Source organism: Pygocentrus nattereri, chromosome 8 (genome assembly GCF_015220715.1).
Source record: "Pygocentrus nattereri isolate fPygNat1 chromosome 8, fPygNat1.pri, whole genome shotgun sequence".
Taxonomy (NCBI): domain Eukaryota; kingdom Metazoa; phylum Chordata; class Actinopteri; order Characiformes; family Serrasalmidae; genus Pygocentrus; species Pygocentrus nattereri.
Window position 1 is genome coordinate 8,253,500 of NC_051218.1, and position 18,128 is coordinate 8,271,627.

At 40.7% G+C, this 18,128-nt stretch overlaps 1 protein-coding gene across 10 annotated transcripts in view; it reads left to right on the top strand.

Annotated features, from left to right (window-relative positions):
* LOC108412580 (anoctamin-1) overlaps nucleotides 1–18,128 on the top strand; it is a 93,055-nt gene that overhangs the window by 53,350 nt on the left and 21,577 nt on the right. For 5 of the 10 annotated variants that reach the window (XM_037540673.1, XM_037540674.1, XM_037540681.1 and 2 more), the window contains 7 exons: nucleotides 6,298–6,458; nucleotides 9,384–9,466; nucleotides 9,675–9,686; nucleotides 11,493–11,564; nucleotides 11,815–11,886; nucleotides 17,559–17,633; nucleotides 17,917–18,118. In XM_037540673.1, coding sequence (XP_037396570.1) covers nucleotides 6,298–6,458; nucleotides 9,384–9,466; nucleotides 9,675–9,686; nucleotides 11,493–11,564; nucleotides 11,815–11,886; nucleotides 17,559–17,633; nucleotides 17,917–18,118 — 677 coding nt within the window. The remainder of the gene's footprint in view (nucleotides 1–6,297; nucleotides 6,459–9,383; nucleotides 9,467–9,674; nucleotides 9,687–11,492; nucleotides 11,565–11,814; nucleotides 11,887–17,558; nucleotides 17,634–17,916; nucleotides 18,119–18,128) is intronic. The other 5 variants (XM_037540677.1, XM_037540678.1, XM_037540679.1 and 2 more) reach the window with 3 other exon arrangements.

Sequence of the window (18,128 nt, forward strand, 5' to 3'; positions counted from 1 at the left end):
TTGTGGCCTGGATTGCTGCAACCATCTCTTTGAGGTTCTGGTCCATGTTGAGTTGATCAGGTCATGTAGTTCCTGCAGATTTTCAGCGGCACTTTCATGCTGTAAATCTCTTGTTCTACCACATCCCAAAGGAGTTCTAATGGATTCAGTGACTGTAAAGAACACTGAAGAACACTGAGCTCAATGTTCATGAAACCAGTCTGAGACTTTTGCTTTGTGAGGTGGTGCTTTATCATGCTGGAAGTAGCTGTTAGAAGATGGTGAATTGTGGCCATGAATGTATGAACATGGTCAGCAGAAACACTCAAACAGGCTGTGGTTTTCAAACGATGATTAACTGGACTGTTCACAGAAGGAAGGCTGGATCCATTGATTCATTCTGATGGTGCAAATTTCTGACCCCACCATCTGTGAACCTCAGCAGAAATCCAGATTCAGCAGATCAGGCTCTGTTTTTTCATCTTCATCTGTCCAGTTTTGGTGAGCCTACGGGCCTGTCTGTCTGCTCTAGTCATTCTTGTCACGCCTTACCTGAACTCTCAGGCAGAAACGGACTGCATTACCCACATTCCTTCGGGAAGTCAGGTGACTTCTCAGCCTTCTTCTGACTTGGACTATGAGAATGACTACATTGCCCACAGTTCTAACGGGTATCACTTCTGACAATCATGTGCCAACCTATCAACGCTCACAGTCCCCTGATTACTAAGGAATGTCACCTGTGTATATTTGTCATGTTTTACCAGATTTTAAACCTGGGCTTTAGACTTAGTCAGTGCAAGGTAGAGCTTCCCTGTGAATGTACTGAGCGGGTATTTCTGATTGGGTTTGATGTTTTTATTGACCTTTGCCTGTTTTCTCACTCTCTGTTTTGGCTTATCCCCTTTGTACCGTTGCCTTGGACTTTTGACTATGTCTTCAGCTTTGCCCTATTGTTTAGTTCGCCTTGTGTGATGATCACTATCATGGTGCTGCTTCGCCGTCTCGTTCTGACCCACACTTGTTATTTGACTACGCTTACTTCTTGTGATAATAAACCCAATCTTATTGGTTTTATCCACACATGTCTGGTTTCTGTTGGTTTGTTGCAAATCTACACTGACCTCTCTCATCAACAAGGCGTTTCCATCCACAGAGCTGCAGCTCACTGTAACTCTAGAGACGCTGTGTGTGAAAATCCAGATCAGCAGTTACAGAAAACTCAAACCAGCCCATCTGAACAACAGTCACTCCATGATCAGAATCACTGAGATCACATTTTTCCTCGTTCTAATGAGTGATGTGAGCAGTACCTGAAGCTGCTGCCTTTATCTGTATGACTTTAGCCACGCGATTGGCTGATTAGATACTTGCTTTAATGAGTAGGTGTGTGCTAATAAAGCAATTAGCGTGTGTATAAAATAATAAAATGAGATTTTCAGATTTAGTGCTTCATTCTTTGCTCTACTGTGAAAGTGAGAAGGAAACACGTTCATAGAGAGCTGAATGATAAATCTGAGTTTAATGTTTAATATAAGTGCTGGTCTGTGTTCAGAGCTGTGAACACAGACCAGCACCAACCCACACATTCAGCTATTGAGTCTCCAAATACCAGATTAGTGAAAAAGGTGTTAAGGCCATTGTTCTGTTGTACGAACAGACTGTCTAGTCCACACTGGCGTCGTGCTGCGTGCACTGTCGTCATGGCAACCATCCTTTATAGCGTCAGTGGTGTGATTGTGTGTGTGTTGGGACATCCCACACTTTCACACACTGAAGTCCTCAGAGTGAATGAGGGCACAGTAGGTTGATCACTTGCTATACACTATGCACAATTATTAGGCAAGTCTTATTTTTGAGGATTATTTTTATTAATGACCAACTACAGTGCTCTCGGTTAATCCAAAATGTTAATAAACCTCAAACGTGAATGTTTATGAAAAATAAAGTGAAGTTTTGGCTTTCTTAGGAGAATACCTATATGTGCACAATTATTGGGCAACTATAATGGTGCAGAATTATTATGCAGCTAAATGAAAAACATTATCCCATCTCACTTTTTTATTTTCATCTGTTCAAGTGAGAATTATAAACAAATAACTCAAAACCTTCCAATAAACATTTCTGAGAAATAAAAAAAAAATCAGTGACCAATATAGCCACCCTTCTTTTCATTAACAGTGATAAGCCTTCCATTCATGGAATCTGTCAGTTTCTTGATCTGTTGACGATCAACTTTTTGTGCAGCAGCGACCACAGCCTCCCAGACCCTGTTCAGAGAGGTGTCCTGTTTTCCTTCACTGTAAATCTCCCGTTTAAGAACTGCCCACAAGTTCTCAATTGGGTTCAGGTCAGGTGAGGAAGGGGGCCATGTCATAAGTTTTTCATCTTTAATGCCTTTACTGGCGAGCCATGCAGAGGAGTAATTGGATGCATGTGATGGAGCATTGTCCTGCATAAAAATCATTGTCTTTTTGAAAGATGCAGATTCTTCTTGGACCACTGGTCTTCTAAAAACTGGCAGTAGGCTTGGGAGTTGATTTTGAGCCCATCTTCAACCCGAAAAGGTCCAACCAGCTCATCTTTAATAATACCAGCCAATACCAGTACCCCACCTCCACCTTGCTGGCGTCTGACTCGAAGTGGAGCTCTGTCCCGTTACTGATCCAGCAACGGGCCCATCCGTCTGGTCCGCCAAGAGTCACTCTCATTTAATCAGTCCATAAAACCTTTGAAAAATCTGTCTTCAGATTCTTCTTGGACCAGTCTAGACACTTCAGCTTATGTGTCTTGTTCAGTGGTGGTCGGGTTTCTGCCTTCCTTACCTTGGCCTTGTCTCTGAGCGCTGAACATCTTGTACTTCTTGATACTCCAGCTAGGTTGCAGTTCTGGAATATGACAGAACTGGAAGATAATGGGTTCCTGGTAGCTTCACGCTTGATTCTTCTCAAATCCTTGGCAGTTATTTTACGTCTTTTTTTTTTCTCAGCACGTTTCTTGAGACCCTGTTGACTATTTGCAACAAAATGTTTGATGGTTCTGTGATCAGTTCTGTGAGAGTTCTGCATCCCTCTGAGAGACTTTTGGTAATTTTTGACTTTTCAGAGTCAGTTAAATCTCTTTTTTGGCCCATTTTGCCTAAAGAAAAAAGCTGCCTAATAATTATGCACACCTTGATATAGGGTGTTGACCTCCTTAGGCCACACCCTCCCTCATTACACAGATACACATCACCTGCTATGCTTAAATCCATTAAGCATTCAAGTTTATCCAGCTTGGAGTTAGAAAATATGCCTAAAAATGATAATATGGTCAAAATACTCACTTACGTAATAATTGTGTATACGTATATGTTTTACGTAAAACACAGTGTATACATTTTGCACACTCACTCTCAGGCAGGGTTTGGGGGGGTTAAAACTTCATTTAACACTAGAAAGACCAAGACTGATTTTGACCATTTTTAAATTTTGAGAAAGACTAAACCCACATGTCTTCTGATCCCTGACTTCGCATTTTATTGTCACTTTGTGACAAGTTACCAACACAATCTAATTTTCTGCAGTTGTTAGATTATTAAGATCATGAAAACACACTCATTTTATGTGATTGAAATTAAAAGGTACAAAAAAGAAAAAAGAGTGTTTGCGCTTTGTAAGGCCATTAGTGCTCAGGTTGACTGTGTTGTAGTGATGGCCACATTCTCCAGTTCACAGAAGGGCTTTAGCAGTGTGGTTTGCAGAGCGGTGCTGTTGTTCCGTGGTTTAAAGTTGTGTGTTTGTGTTTATTGTGTGATTTTGTGTTGGGGGCAGTGGGGCTAAAGGTCTTTGCATCTACCATAGAGAGAAGAGTTGTGGCTGGTCTGCCGCCTGTTATGTTCCTTTTCTGTTGGCGTCCATGAAGACCACTTGTTGCAGAATCGTGGCATCTCCCGCATCTCCTTCTTCACTGTGGCGCTACAGTATGCATCACAGAGTTTCGCCTGCCTGAGCCCACTCTTCTTCCCTCTATTCCCCAAACTCCAGACTCGAGCACTATTTTAACAGCTGTCATTCAGTAGCCTCGCCTCGCCTCATTTACCTCGCAGAATATCTGGCGAAATACGAATGAGAACAGAATAAAACCAAGTATATGTATCTGCTGCCCGGAGAACCAGTGGGCGTAACGAATAGGTGGAGACACTGTCAGTCATCTCTTGCATCGGCCAATCATGTAACAGAGATGGACTGTCAATCAAAACTTGCATTGGCCAATCTCAAGTGTGAATTACATGTCTCTCATTTTATGCGTCAGCCAATGGGAAAGTGCAAAAAGGCGTTACATACAGCTCAGGCACACGGGAGTGGGAAGATTACATATCACCTAATTTCTTATTTCAGTCAATCAATACATATATACATATACACTCATCAATACATATATATATATATACACACACACACAGCACGTAGTTTGTTACTGTTCTGAATTATTTTTTTCATGTATCTTTACTGAAATATTTCTATTTTTTACTCCACTACATTGTGGGTGAAATCTGTTGTTCCTTTTGGTTTATGTGTGCATGTGTACCTGCTTAGGTCTCTTTGGCAGGTAACACAGGACATAGTTCATGCAAACACTGACTGACCATCACACATAAAAGCATTAGTGAACTGATAGAACATGTTCTTTCTGATTTGTGGGTAAATATACAGAGCCCTGCTGGTGACATCCTGTATAAATACATATACAAAGTATAGAAATATGTGCAGATATGCAGTTCTGAGTGCCACATGTCTTTTTCTGAGTTTATACAAACACTGTCTCCACCTAAACTTTGTATGTTCACAAAAAGTTATTCCAGAGCCAGTTGGTTCCTGATGGAAACTGGACTTCAGTGTTTTGTGCTTATGATCATTTTATGTCTCCGATCTGCAAAATTTCCCCTTCTTAATATCTAGATTACACGCTAATGTGTGGCTGCTTCTGCTGAGTGACATCATCACTTAATCCGTTTTTCATCCATATCATAGCTAGTGGATGGCATTTAATACTTTCCTGTTGAAAAAAGTCATAGAAGCCATTTAAAGTGTCAGTTTCTGGTGGTTTTCAGTTGCTGATGGTGTTCTGGGTTGATATCACAGTGTAAGGGATTCACATCATTTAATCAGGTGTTATTTGTTTTTTTCTGTGAATAAACCCAACATTGTTTTATTGTCATGGTTTTATTGTCACGGTATTGTGAAAGTTTCCATATTAAACAACCTCATAATTAGTCTGACAGTGTTAATATACATTCAGTGTGGCTCTTGTTGTCCAGCAGTACGTGTTTTGCTGTTTTTCCCTCATAAAACCAACTAAAACCCTGTGGTGTCAGAGCGGCGCTGACGTTGTTAAGAGGCTGGCGGTGCAGGTCAGGCTGAGAGTGCAGGTCTGCTGACTGACCCTCAGTTTGGCTAATGCTAAAAAAGATGGACAACTTGTTCTAATCTGTGGCTGGCCAGTCCAAAACGTGATTGACAGCCAAGAGTAGTTATTTCATTGGTTAATGCAAAAAATGATTGACAGACTCCCGCCCCCAGTTCCCTCCCCTTTAGGGCTCCGGTCTGCAGCGTTCCCCTTCTCAATAAAACAGCAGCCATAACAGAGAACAGATCAGACTTTACAGTCCGTGACAAACAAACTCAACACCTTCATCAGAGACTTCGCTGAAGATGGTTGAGCCGCATCTGAGCACAGCAAGAAACACTGACTGCTTCCTCACAGGTCATCACAGAACAGTCAGTTATGAAATTTCATGTTGATTATTTTAAATAATATTCAAGTCTACTAAATCAGATAACATTAGATATCTGTTGGTTATATGAATGTAGGTTCATTTTGAGCAGCTTATATGAACATGATTTATTTATTCGGCCATTTCACAGTAAAAAAGAACGTTTTTAATATTAACATACGGAGCTGCCAGCGTGCAAACAGGAAGCTAAATATACACATTTTATGTTTAATTGTTTGATGCTCAATGATTGATTTCATGTGTTCTCTCTCTCCCTCTCTCTCTCTCTCTCTCTCTGTTTCTCTCTGTCTTCTCTCTCTCTGTCTCTCTGTCTCTCTTTCTCTCTCTCCCTCTCTCTCTCTCTCTGTCTCTGTGTCTCTCTCTCTGTCTCTGTCTCTCTCTCTCTGTCTCTCTCTCTCTCTCTCTGTTTCTGTCTCTGTCTCTCTCTCTCTCTCTTTCTCTCTCTCCGTCTCTCTCTCGCTGTCTCTGTTTCTCTCTCTCTGTCTCTTTGTGTCTCTCTGTCTTCCTCTCTCTCTCTGTCTCTCTCTCTCTCTGTCTCTCAGTATGGAGATTTGTGACAGTAGGAGGAATATAACGATGTGTCCTCTGTGTGACCGAGTGTGTAGTTACTGGACTCTGAACTCTGCGTGTGGAACGGCGCGTGCAAGCCACCTGTTCGACAACCCAGCCACTGTCTTCTTCTCCATCTTCATGGCGCTGTGGGGTAAAACACACACACACACACGCACACAGTGTGATGTTCTTTGCTGACTTGACCTTTGTAAACAATTTCCAATAAAGCTGTTTCATTCACAGCAACACGCTGTGTGGCTGAGTAACAGCAGCTACACTGAACACTGTAATCAGAGCAGAGCTGTGAGCTGCACGGTGGGATAAAATGGCCTCTGTACAGCTTATTGCTCATAAAGGCATTTAAAAAATCACCACAGCAATGTTTAGACCTCACGACTCCATTCAGTCAGACAGAGCAGAGTCGGCCTAAACGGACAAAATCTACTGTTTTGTTAGCTGTTAGTTCACTTGCAGTCAGACTCTCACACACAGTGTACGTACTTCACATAAACAAGATATCAGATCAGATCTGCATTTCACAGAGTATCAATACCTACAGCTCTCGCTTCTGTCCTGTTAAAGGGCCATTAGATTAAATTTAAAATGAAGAGACTGGAACACAAACTCATTTCTAAAGGAATCAGACAGTGAGACAGTGAAGAGCATCAGACAGGATTCTGGAGATGTTCCTCCACTTTCAGATGGAGATGATAAACATATTTATATTAATTAATTTTTCATATTATACTTTATACAGTGCATGATAGTCTTTAGGCAGCTGCAGTAGTCTTTAGATGGTGTGTGGTATCCTTTAGATGGTGCAGTAGTCTTTAGACTGTGCGGATGCCTTTAGATGGTGCAGTAGTCTTTAGACAGTGTGCGGATGCCTTTAGATGGTGCAGTAGTCTTTAGACAGTGTGCGGTAGCCTTTAGATGGCGCAGTAGTCTTTAGACAGTGTGCGGTAGCCTTTAGATGGCGCAGTAGTCTTTAGATGGTGTGTGGTATCCTTTAGATGGTGCAGTAGTCTTTAGACTGTGCGGATGCCTTTAGATGGTGCAGTAGTCTTTAGACAGTGTGCGGATGCCTTTAGATGGTGCAGTAGTCTTTAGACAGTGTGCGGTAGCCTTTAGATGGCGCAGTAGTCTTTAGACAGTGTGCGGTAGCCTTTAGATGGCGCAGTAGTCTTTAGATGGTGTGTGGTAGATTTTAGATAGCGCAGTAGTCTTTAGACAGTGTGCGGATGCCTTTAGATGGCGCAGTAGTCTTTAGACAGTGTGCGGATGCCTTTAGATGACGCAATAGTCTTTAGATGGTGCAGTAGTCTTTAAACAGTGTGTGTGGTAGCCTTTAGATGGTGCAGTAGTCTTTAGACAGTGTGTGTGGTAGCCTTTAGATGGTACAGTAGTCTTTAGACAGTGTGCGGATGCCTTTAGATGGCGCAGTAGTCTTTAGACAATGTGAGGATGCCTTTAGATGATGCAATAGTCTTTAGATGGTGCAGTAGTCTTTAAACAGTGTGTGTGGTAGCCTTTAGATGGTGCAGTAGTCTTTAAACAGTGTTCTCCATATTTATAAAGTGGCTGTTTAAGATGTGAGATTTTCTTATGACTATGATGAGCTTTTAGATCAGAATGTTTTGAAGTTACTAAGTAAGATTCATTCAGTCCAGACTTTGGACTGGAGCTGGTCCTCTTCATGTCCAACTGTCCTAAAGATCAGCTCTGTAACGTGATGCATTATAATGTGTTATGACATTGTATAGTGCACTATGAGGAACACACAGTCTTAATTATGCGTGCATATGCCATACGCCTCCCTGATCTCATCTCAGTAGTAACAATAAACATACAGTCATGATTGCACTTCTTTCAAATGCTGCTGAAAATATTGTGTAAACACAGAATCAGTACTGAGAATCAAGTTGTGGGCTGGGTGTATCATTACTCCTTTAGACAAACAGCAGATATTAAAGCCAAATTATGAGGGCTTGAGTTCGTACACCTGCAGGGTTCAGGTGAGCTGTCTCGGGTCCCACTATTTGAACATTTACATTATTTTATGGAGCTTCATATGAAAGCAGAGGCAAAATTAGTCCCTTCATCATTTACTCTTGACACGTGATCATCTCTGAAATTAAAATGTTAATAATTGATCATTTCTCTCTAATTTTAGCACCTTTCCTGTCACGTTATTTCCTCCAATGTGGCCACAGAATGAGGAGTGTAATGAGAAATGCATCAAATGTTTCTACTCTTTCATTTCGTCCCATTAATCACACCTGCAATAACAACAACAACGTCATGATCCAAACTTGGAGCTGCCCAGTGCAGTGCAGATGACCATTATGCTGGGAATTAAGATTATGGTAGTTATTCAGTGAAACCACAGATTAAACTATGTTAACTACAACTATAAATGCAAATTCACCCATTTTTCACACATAGTTCTGTAACTGTCTGTAAGTGTTAATCTGTCATCACTGTGTCAAACATCCTGCAGGGAAATTCCTGCTAAAACTCCAGAGCTAACGTTTTCCTAGATAACACTGGCTGGTTTTTGAAGTCATGAGGAGGAGCCCTAGAAGTTTAGCAGAACATAAAGCTAATATTACATAACTAAAACCAGTAGCAGCAGCTCGAAGCCTGAACTTGATCTTTTACTTTAGTCTATAGTTTATGGGTAACAGCAAGTCACACTGTATCAGAAGCTATAATCAACAAGTCTATTAGAGACTATTGAGCATCTCCACACAGTTGGAGACATGAAGCTGAACTTCCCATTTGTCTGCTTCTTATTGGGATTTTGGTACCACCTTAAAACAGTGTAGCAGTTACTGCCTCAGACCAGAAGGAAGCAGTGTGTGATGACTTGGACCTGCAGCTAGCTCCATGCTAATCAGTGCAGGATAAGCTTCCATTACTTGTAGCTATATTAGCCTCGTAGCTCCAGTATGGTCTCAAAATAAAGAGGCAAGCTTCAGACACCAAACCGGCCTCGGCTGGTCAGCTGCGTTTAGAGTAAGAGGGGAAACTGGGGGGATTTCACTGAACTGTCGCTGTATAATGTGCTTTTCAGCTGCGTTCTTCATGGAGCACTGGAAGCGGAGGCAGATGCGTCTGAACTATGAATGGGATCTCACAGGCTTTGAGGAGGAGGAGGTGAGGAAGCAGTGAGAGATTTCAGACACAAACACAGCCGGTTTATATTTTACTCTTATATTCAGTGATAAATTACAGCCCAACCTTTAATCACGAATAATCAAACATAATCACTGTCCGTCTTTACTCATATACAGTAACACCCATTATCATCTAATTACGTCTGATTCATCACTTTGTCCTCCTTTTCTCCTCGTTGGTGTTTTAGGAAGCACAGAAGGTTTGAAACATTTTCAACAGTAAATGCTCTTTACTGATCTCTCCGTTTCCCATTTTCAGATGTTTTCTTTGTCTTCGGCTCTTCTTCCGCCCTCAGAACCTCCGTCCAGCAGCATTTTCTCAAAAATACTCTGTGTACTTCAAAATAAAAGTCACACCCTGTAAGTCAGGGGTCTCAAACTCAAATGACCTGGGAGCCACTAGCCAGGTGGTCTGGGGGGGGCTGTGCAAAAAAAAAATAAGATACATGAAAAAAGTTCTATAATGTTTTTAAATATGAATATTAACTGCATAATGTATTTTTTTCACTTAAGCTTTCTTATGATTATTAAGTAGATAGTTATATAGTTATAATATGTTATTATAGTGTTATTGTGAAACTATATCCTGGTGAAGTTTCTTTTTAAGTGTAAATAAGTTACAGATTTTACAGTTTTACACTTTAATACACAACAACTGTTTATTTGCCAAATTCAACACTGATCAAAATAATAGAACATAAAATGTGGCTTGTGTTATTTTAATATTTAATTTTTTTTGTTATACTCATGAAATAAATAGAAATGTGCACTATAAATATCATATTTAAGATTGTTCTGTGTAGAATATATGTTCACTTTTTTACACTTTGAACAATGTTAAAATGTCATTTGACTGGGGGTGTTTAAACTTTTGCATTTAAACGCACCTTATTAGCAATTCTTGTGTCACCATAAACCCACAGCTACCACCACTGCCAAAATTGAATTCTAGTAATAACTATAATAATAGTAATTATTATTAGCAGAATAAATATACTGAGTGTTTAGTAAACATAGTGTTCAAGTAAATCTAGTAAACCTTTGACAGTGTGGGACTCTTGTTGTGAAAGCATTATTGTTCCTGCTGAATGTGAATGAAATGTTGAGCGGTTTATTCTGAGCTCCCGGTGAATCAGTTTGATTAACTTTATTCCTTATTTGTTCCGCTCTGCGTCTCCAGCTGAGTACTGAATGAATCCATAAGGGCAGATTTACTGTTACTCTATATTACAGTAATATCTGAGTCAGCTGTAGAGAAATTACAGTCAGGTTTGTGTTTGAATGGTTCTGTTCTGATTTAACATCAGAACTGACATCAAAAATATCAGTCTGAGCGGATATTTTAGAGGTTTTTGTTGGAGAACCAAACACAGTGAAGCAGATCTGCTGTCAGATGGAAATATTTAGCCACAGAAAAATGAGACAAAAAAGATTTATTAGCTGTATTTAAAGATATATTTAAAATATGTGAATTGTTTAAATAGTTTGAGACCCCATTAGACTCTACAGTCCTTCTGCACAGTCTGTCTGATACACTCTACTACACTCTGATACACTCTAACACACTCTGATGCACTCTAATACACTCTCCGCTGAACACCCGCTTCCCTAACACACGATCAGCACCAGAGCTGTGTCAGTGAAAAAGGCTTCATATTTAGGCTACAGTGTGGAAAATAACCACAGCACCGCTACAGTATTAGCGCAGTAACGCCTTTACAGGCCCGTCTCCTCAGTATTAGCACAGTAACACGTTTACAGTACAATATAAGTACAGTTAGGGTTGTTAGTAACGGTTAAATTAATGTAGATCTCCATCATGTTAAAATTTATAACGATTGTATGTTTATTTGAATTCTGCGGCAAGTTTTTAAACCAGCACTAAACAATGGGGGGGACTCAAACATAATCCTACAGGACACCAGCATCTCTCTGCACCTGCATGTGTCTTTGTGTATCATCAGAACTAAAAAATCCTGATCAGTGTGTGTGTGTGTGCTTTTCAGGACCACCCGAGAGCGGAGTATGAGTTCAGAGTGATGCAGAAATCTCTCAAAAAAGAACACAAAGCACAAAAGGTACAGCGGATTACCTAAACACACACACACACACATACACACACATATGCACTCAGACAGAGCGTTAGTGTGTTTTTATGTCTCTCTGATTAGCGTGTGTTTCTTCTCTTCTGAGTGTTTTGTGTTCGTATGTATTATTAGTGTGTGTGTGTGTGTGTGTATTGTTTCTCTGAGCAGGGTGTGTGTGTGTGTGTACTATCAGTGTGTGATTGTTTATTGTTTCTCTGAGCAAGGTGTGTGTGTGTGTTAGAGGCCTACAGGAGAGTCATCTGTAAAGAAATGGAAGCAAACTGTTCACTCAGTCATGAGAGGCCAGAAGATGGTATTACACACTCGTCTCCATCACACACACACACACACACACACACACACACACACACACACACACACACACACACACACACACACACACACACCACAGAACATGCTTGTCTCTCTCACACTGGGCTGGGACTCCTGCACCTGAACGCAGAATCAGGCTTCGGGATCCACTGTAGTACAGACTTTAGTGTTCAGAGAGTAGGATTAGCATTCAGACGGTAGGGATTAGTGTTCAGTGTGTAAGGTTTAGTGTTTAGATGGTAGGGATAAGTGTTCAGTGTGTAAGGTTTAGTGTTTAGATGGTAGGGATAAGTGTTCAGTGTGTAAGGTTTAGTGTTTAGATGGTATGGATAAGTGTTCAGTATGTAAGGTATAGTGTTTAGATGGTAGGGATTGGTGTTCAGAGTGTAGAGATCACTGTTCAGAGTATAGGCATTAGTGCTCAGAGTGTAGCCATTAGTGTTCAGAGTGTAGCCATTAGTGTTCAGAGTGTCGGCAGTGGTGTTCCGAGTGTAGGGTTCAGTTTTCAGAGTTTAGGGTTTAGTGTTCAGAGTGTAGGGTTTAGTTTTCAGAGTGTCAGGATTAGTGTTAATAGTGCAGAGTTTAGTGTTCAGCATGTAGGGTTTAGTGTTTAGAGTGTAGGGATTAGTGTTGAGAGTGTCAGGATTGGTGTTCAGAGTGCAGGGATTAGTCTTGAGCGTGTAGAGCTTATAGGGTTTAGGGGTTAGTGTATAGAATTTAAGGGTTAGTGTATAGGGTGCAGTGTGTGTTTTTTGGTTTGTCCAGAATGTTCTGTATTGTAGGGTTTAGTGGTTATTGTATAGAGTTTAAGGGTTACTTTATAGGGTATAGGGGTTAGTGTATAGAGTTTAAGGGTTAGTTTACAGAGTTTAAGGGTTAGTGTATAGAGCTTAGGGGTTAGTGCACAGAGTTGAGGGGGTTGGTGTATAGAGTTTAGTGTATAGGATGCAGGGGTTAGTGTTTAGGGTGTAGTTTTCATTGTCTGGTTAATTTATAGAGCTTAAAGGTTAGTGTATAGGGTGTATGGGTTAGTTTATAGAGTGTAGGGCTTAGTGTATAGAATGTTGGGCTTAGTGTATAGAATGTTGGGCTTAGTGTATAGAGTTTAGGGCTTAGTGTATAGAGTGTAGGGCATAGTGTATAGAGTTGATGGGGTTAGTGTTTAGAGTTTAGTTTATAGGGTGCAGGAGTTAGTGTATAGGGTGTAGTGTGCGTTGTCTGGTTAGTGTATAGAGTTTAAGGGTTAGTGTATAGAGTGTAGGGCTTAGTGTATAGAGTATAGGGCTTAGTGTATAGGGTGTATGGGTTAGTTTATAGAGTGTAGGGGTTCATGTATAGAGTGTAGGGATTAGTGTTGAGTGTAGGGATTAGTGTTGAGTGTAGGGATTAGTGTTGAGTGGAGGGATTAGTGTTGAGTGGAGGGATTAGTGTTGAGTGGAGGGATTAGTGTGTAGACTGTAGGGCTTAGTGTATAGAGTGTAGGGCTTAGTGTATAGAATGTTGGGCTTAGTGTATAGAGCTAAGGGGTTAGTGTATAGCGTGTAGGGGTTCATGTATAGAGTGTAGGGATTAGTGTTGAGTGTAGGGATTAGTGTTGAGTGTAGGGATTAGTGTGTAGACTGTAGGGCTTAGTGTATAGAGTGTAGGGCTTAGTGTATAGAATGTTGGGCTTAGTGTATAGAGCTAAGGGGTTAGTGTATAGCGTGTAGGGGTTCATGTATAGAGTGTAGGGATTAGTGTTGAGTGTAGGGATTAGTGTTGAGTGGAGGGATTAGTGTTGAGTGGAGGGATTAGTGTGTAGACTGTAGGGCTTAGTGTATAGAGTGTAGGGCTTAGTGTATAGAGTATAGGGCTTAGTGTATAGGGTGTATGGGTTAGTTTATAGAGTGTAGGGGTTCATGTATAGAGTGTAGGGATTAGTGTTGAGTGTAGGGATTAGTGTTGAGTGGAGGGATTAGTGTTGAGTGGAGGGATTAGTGTGTAGACTGTAGGGCTTAGTGTATAGAGTGTAGGGCTTAGTGTATAGAATGTTGGGCTTAGTGTATAGAGCTAAGGGGTTAGTGTATAGCGTGTAGGGCTTAGTGTATAGAGTTTAGGGCTTAGTGTATAGCGTGTAGGGCATAGTGTATAGAGTTGATGGGGTTAGTGTTTAGAGTTTAGTTTATAGGGTGCAGGAGTTAGTGTATAGGGTGTAGTGTGCGTTGTCTGGTTAGTGTATAGAGTTTAAGGGTTAGTGTATGGAGTGTAGGGCTTAGTGTATAGAGTATAGGGCTTAGTGTATAGAGTGTAGGGCTTAGTGTATAGAGTTTAGTATATGGGGTGTAGGGGTTATAGTATAGGGTGCAGTGTTCATTGTCTGGTTTGTCCAGAATGTTCTGTATTGTAGGTTTAGGGGTTATTGCATATAGTTACGGGTTAGTGTATAGAGTTTAGGGGTTAGTGTATAGGCTGTAGGGGTTAGTGTATATAGTTTAGGGCTTAGTGTATATGGTGTAGGGATTAGTGTATACAGTGTAGGGCTTTCATGTATAGAGTGTAGGGGTTCATGTATAGAGTGTGTAGGTTAGTGTATAGAGTGTAGGGATTAGTGTATAGGGTGTAGGTCTTAGTGTGTGGTGTTTAGGGGTTGGTGTATAGGGTGTAGGGCTTAGTGTATGGAGTGTAGGGGTTAGGGTATAGGGTGTAGGGCTTAGTGTATGGAGTGTAGGGGTTAGGGTATAGGGTGTAGGGCTTAGTGTATAGCGTTTAGGGGTTAGTATATAGGGTGTAGGGGTTAGTGTATAGAGTGTAGGGCTTAGTGTATCTAGTGAGGGTTAGTGTATAGACTGTAGGGGTTAGTGTATAGACTGTAGGGGTTAGTGTATAGGGTGTAGGGGTTAGTGTATCTAGTAAGTGTTAGTGTATAGAGTGTAGGGGTTCATGTATAGAGTGTATGGGTTAGTGTATAGAGTGCAGGGGTTAGTGTATAGAGTATAGGGGTTAGTGTATGGGGTGCAGTGTGTGTTGTCTGGTTTGTCCAGAATGTTCTCTATTGTAAGGATTAAAGTGAATTTTCAGACAGCACACAGCAGCCTGACCCCTCAGACAGTGTGAGATGTAAAGGTGATTGTGCACCTGTCCAGGTTTGTCCTGGTTATATCGACAGCCTGTCGTCGATATAAGAAAATGAATGATGTTCTTTGTGTGTTTGTGTGGTTTAAATTTAGAAATTATAAAATGTTAAGCACACAAACACACACACACACACACACACACACACACACACACCTGTTATATATAAGCCCCTCCCCCTCCCCCGCCTGTCCGAACTCTGAATATGGACACTCAGTGAGTCTGTGTGTGTTTATGCAGATTTTGCTGCATGTTTTGTGGGTGACCTTTAACCTTATTCAACTCTGGAGGTCCAGCATGTCAAATTGCAGTATAACATTTCTCCAGCCATTCATTAGAAACTCTTCATCATCATCTTCATCACGAAGGAACTGTGTGGAAAGAGTGGAAGCACAAATGCATCTTCCTAAAACTCCATCCACAGTTACAGTGAGAGGACTCGAGTGTTCAGCCTCTTCTGTTTTATAAACCATAAAAATGTATTTTTGTTCAGTTAACCAAAAATAAATATCTTCAGTAATACTTAAAATAGCAAAGACCAATAATACTAATAATTTGTTTATGTAGCAGTCAAGTCCAAATTTGTGTGTGCTTATATTACATGCACATTGACATAAACATTTAAACTCGGTTTCCCATTTAAAGACATTTAACACACAGCTAGTGCCACACTGCAGTTATACAGCATTTAAATGATACTTTAGGACAATAATCACAATCACCTCATTCTAACATCTTAAAAACTGAGATGTTTTGTTTATTTCATGTTTTATGTTTTTTCCAGCGATCATAATTTTAACAGTATAAAGGTTGGTCAGTACATGGTCTGTGCATTTAGTGCTCAGCCTCAAACTCCACACAGACATTGGCGCATGACTCATTTTATTGGCTTTCCCTGCGAATTTCCAATGCAACTTGACATTTACATGAAGCGATTATAAAGCAAAGTTGCGGCCGATAAACTGATCACTAGGCGGTCAGTACTGTTTTGTTTTGTTCTTGCCAAAAAATTGTATATCAGGTAAAACTTAGATTTTTGCAGCATTTTTATCATTTTCATGTCTTTTTCGTGGCTGTCACTCTTTTCTGCTGCCCAACAAACTGTCTTCTCTTTTTTGTTCATGTCCATTGATCAGGAGATCAGGAGTTTCATAAAACTCATTCCACCAACTTGAGTCCTTTTCCAAATCCAGTTTAGTTTTAAGCAGCTGAAGCACAGGGTTCTTTCTCCAACACGATGAGCTGAATTATGGCCTTATGAGTTCTGGTTTTGTTTCGTCTGATCAGAGAACATCGTTCTAAAACAGTTCTGATCTGTCTAGACGTCTGAGTGGGAATCTTAGATGCGCATCTCTGAGCTTGTTTTTATCAGATTAGTGTTGGCTGTAGGAGCGGAGATGTTGCGCTCAGTGTGAAATCTCCTTTGGGGTCTCTCTCTCCATAGCGGCGCTGATGCTTCAATGTCAGTAAATGTTTGTTTGTCAGTTGTTGTTCTGTAAGGTCTCTGTTCTAGTTTGATAGCTTTGCTGCAGCTCTTCCTACTTAAGATCACTAGAGACAGAAGCTGATTGTAGGAGAAGCAGAGAAACATTGAGCTTCACTGAATCTGTCTTTTTCTCTAACAGACAGCAGAACGTCATGAGTTTATTTTCAGGGGCAAAAATTTTCTTTTTGAGACATTTAGGGGATCCTGGACCCCCCTGGGCCACACCTCAATTGCACTGCTTATTGTTCTCTGTGTAGCTGCTCTTCTGCACCTTTCAGGTCCTGCAGCTCTTTTCAAACGACTGCCAGCTTCTCTCACTTTTCTGATCATCAGTCTGAGCGAAAACCTGTGCTGTGTTCGGCGACGATTATCTGTGACTCTGTAAACTTCCCACATAAGTATTATGGGATTAGCTGCACTGACGGGATGTTTTACTGTGTTTGTAGCTTTTTCCACTTGAGTGTTCTTTAATAATGTTCTCTCTGAGAACCACAGGAAGCTCCTTCACTTTCACTGTTTTTGCTACATGATGCGTGAAATATTCCCAAGCAGTGGCAACATTTTATTTTTATAGCTTTAATATTTACAATTTTTACACATAATCAATATAATGTTAATATAAATAAATTATATTCATAATCTGTGTTTGGTTATAAAAGTGTACAATTATGTGTGTAAACGTGAAGTGAAATTTAAACTGGAAGTAAATTAAATAGCACAGTGGCTGAATGCTTGTTTTCCCTCATTGTGAGTGGACTGGACTATCCGACTGTCTGGACATGAAGTTCTCTTCAGTTCTGCAGACAATTCAGCTTTAAAGCTGGAAAACCTGGTTCCTCCTGAGAAATCAAGGCTGTTTCCATCTGACAGCTGGGTAGTTGCACTCTAGGACAATAAAACATCTTCACTTTGTGCCAAAAACTGCATGTTTTCAAGCAATTTCGACTTCTAAAATGCTTCATTCTGTTCAGTGAACATCTGTCAGATGGAAGCTCCTCTATATAATGATCAATTCTGTAAAACAGAATAACTGAGAAACGTTTTCTGCCTCACAGTCAGAGAAAGAGAAGCTGACCTGTAGAGACAGATGTCCAGCATATATGACTAATATCGTCATGATGTTGTTAATGGTAAGTCTGTCAGTTCTGTCTTACAGTTATCCCTCAAACATAATAAATATCATAATATCATCACATATTCGCATCAAACATGTGAGAAAAGTTTCCTGTTCACCTCTTATTATCTATAATATCTGTAATCATTTATATTGTTATCTATTCAGTACAGGATTATGGGCTATTTTATGAAGCTGTTAATGTGGTATTATATTTTGTAAGTACACCAGGAGTGGGGGTGAGGGGTGGGGGGGTCATGAACTGTCACATTAATGTCGCTGTTGAATGCTGTTTTCAGATCGGCGTTACGTTTGCGATCGTATTTGGAGTCATCCTGTACCGCATTTCCACCAAAGCAGCGCTGCACATGAGCTCAAACCCCACCACCCGCTCCAACGTGCGGCTCACCGTCAAAACCACTGCCGCCATCATCAACCTAGTAGTCATCCTGATCCTGGACGAGGTGTATGGAGCCGTGGCCCGCTGGCTCACCGCGCTCGGTCAGTTCAG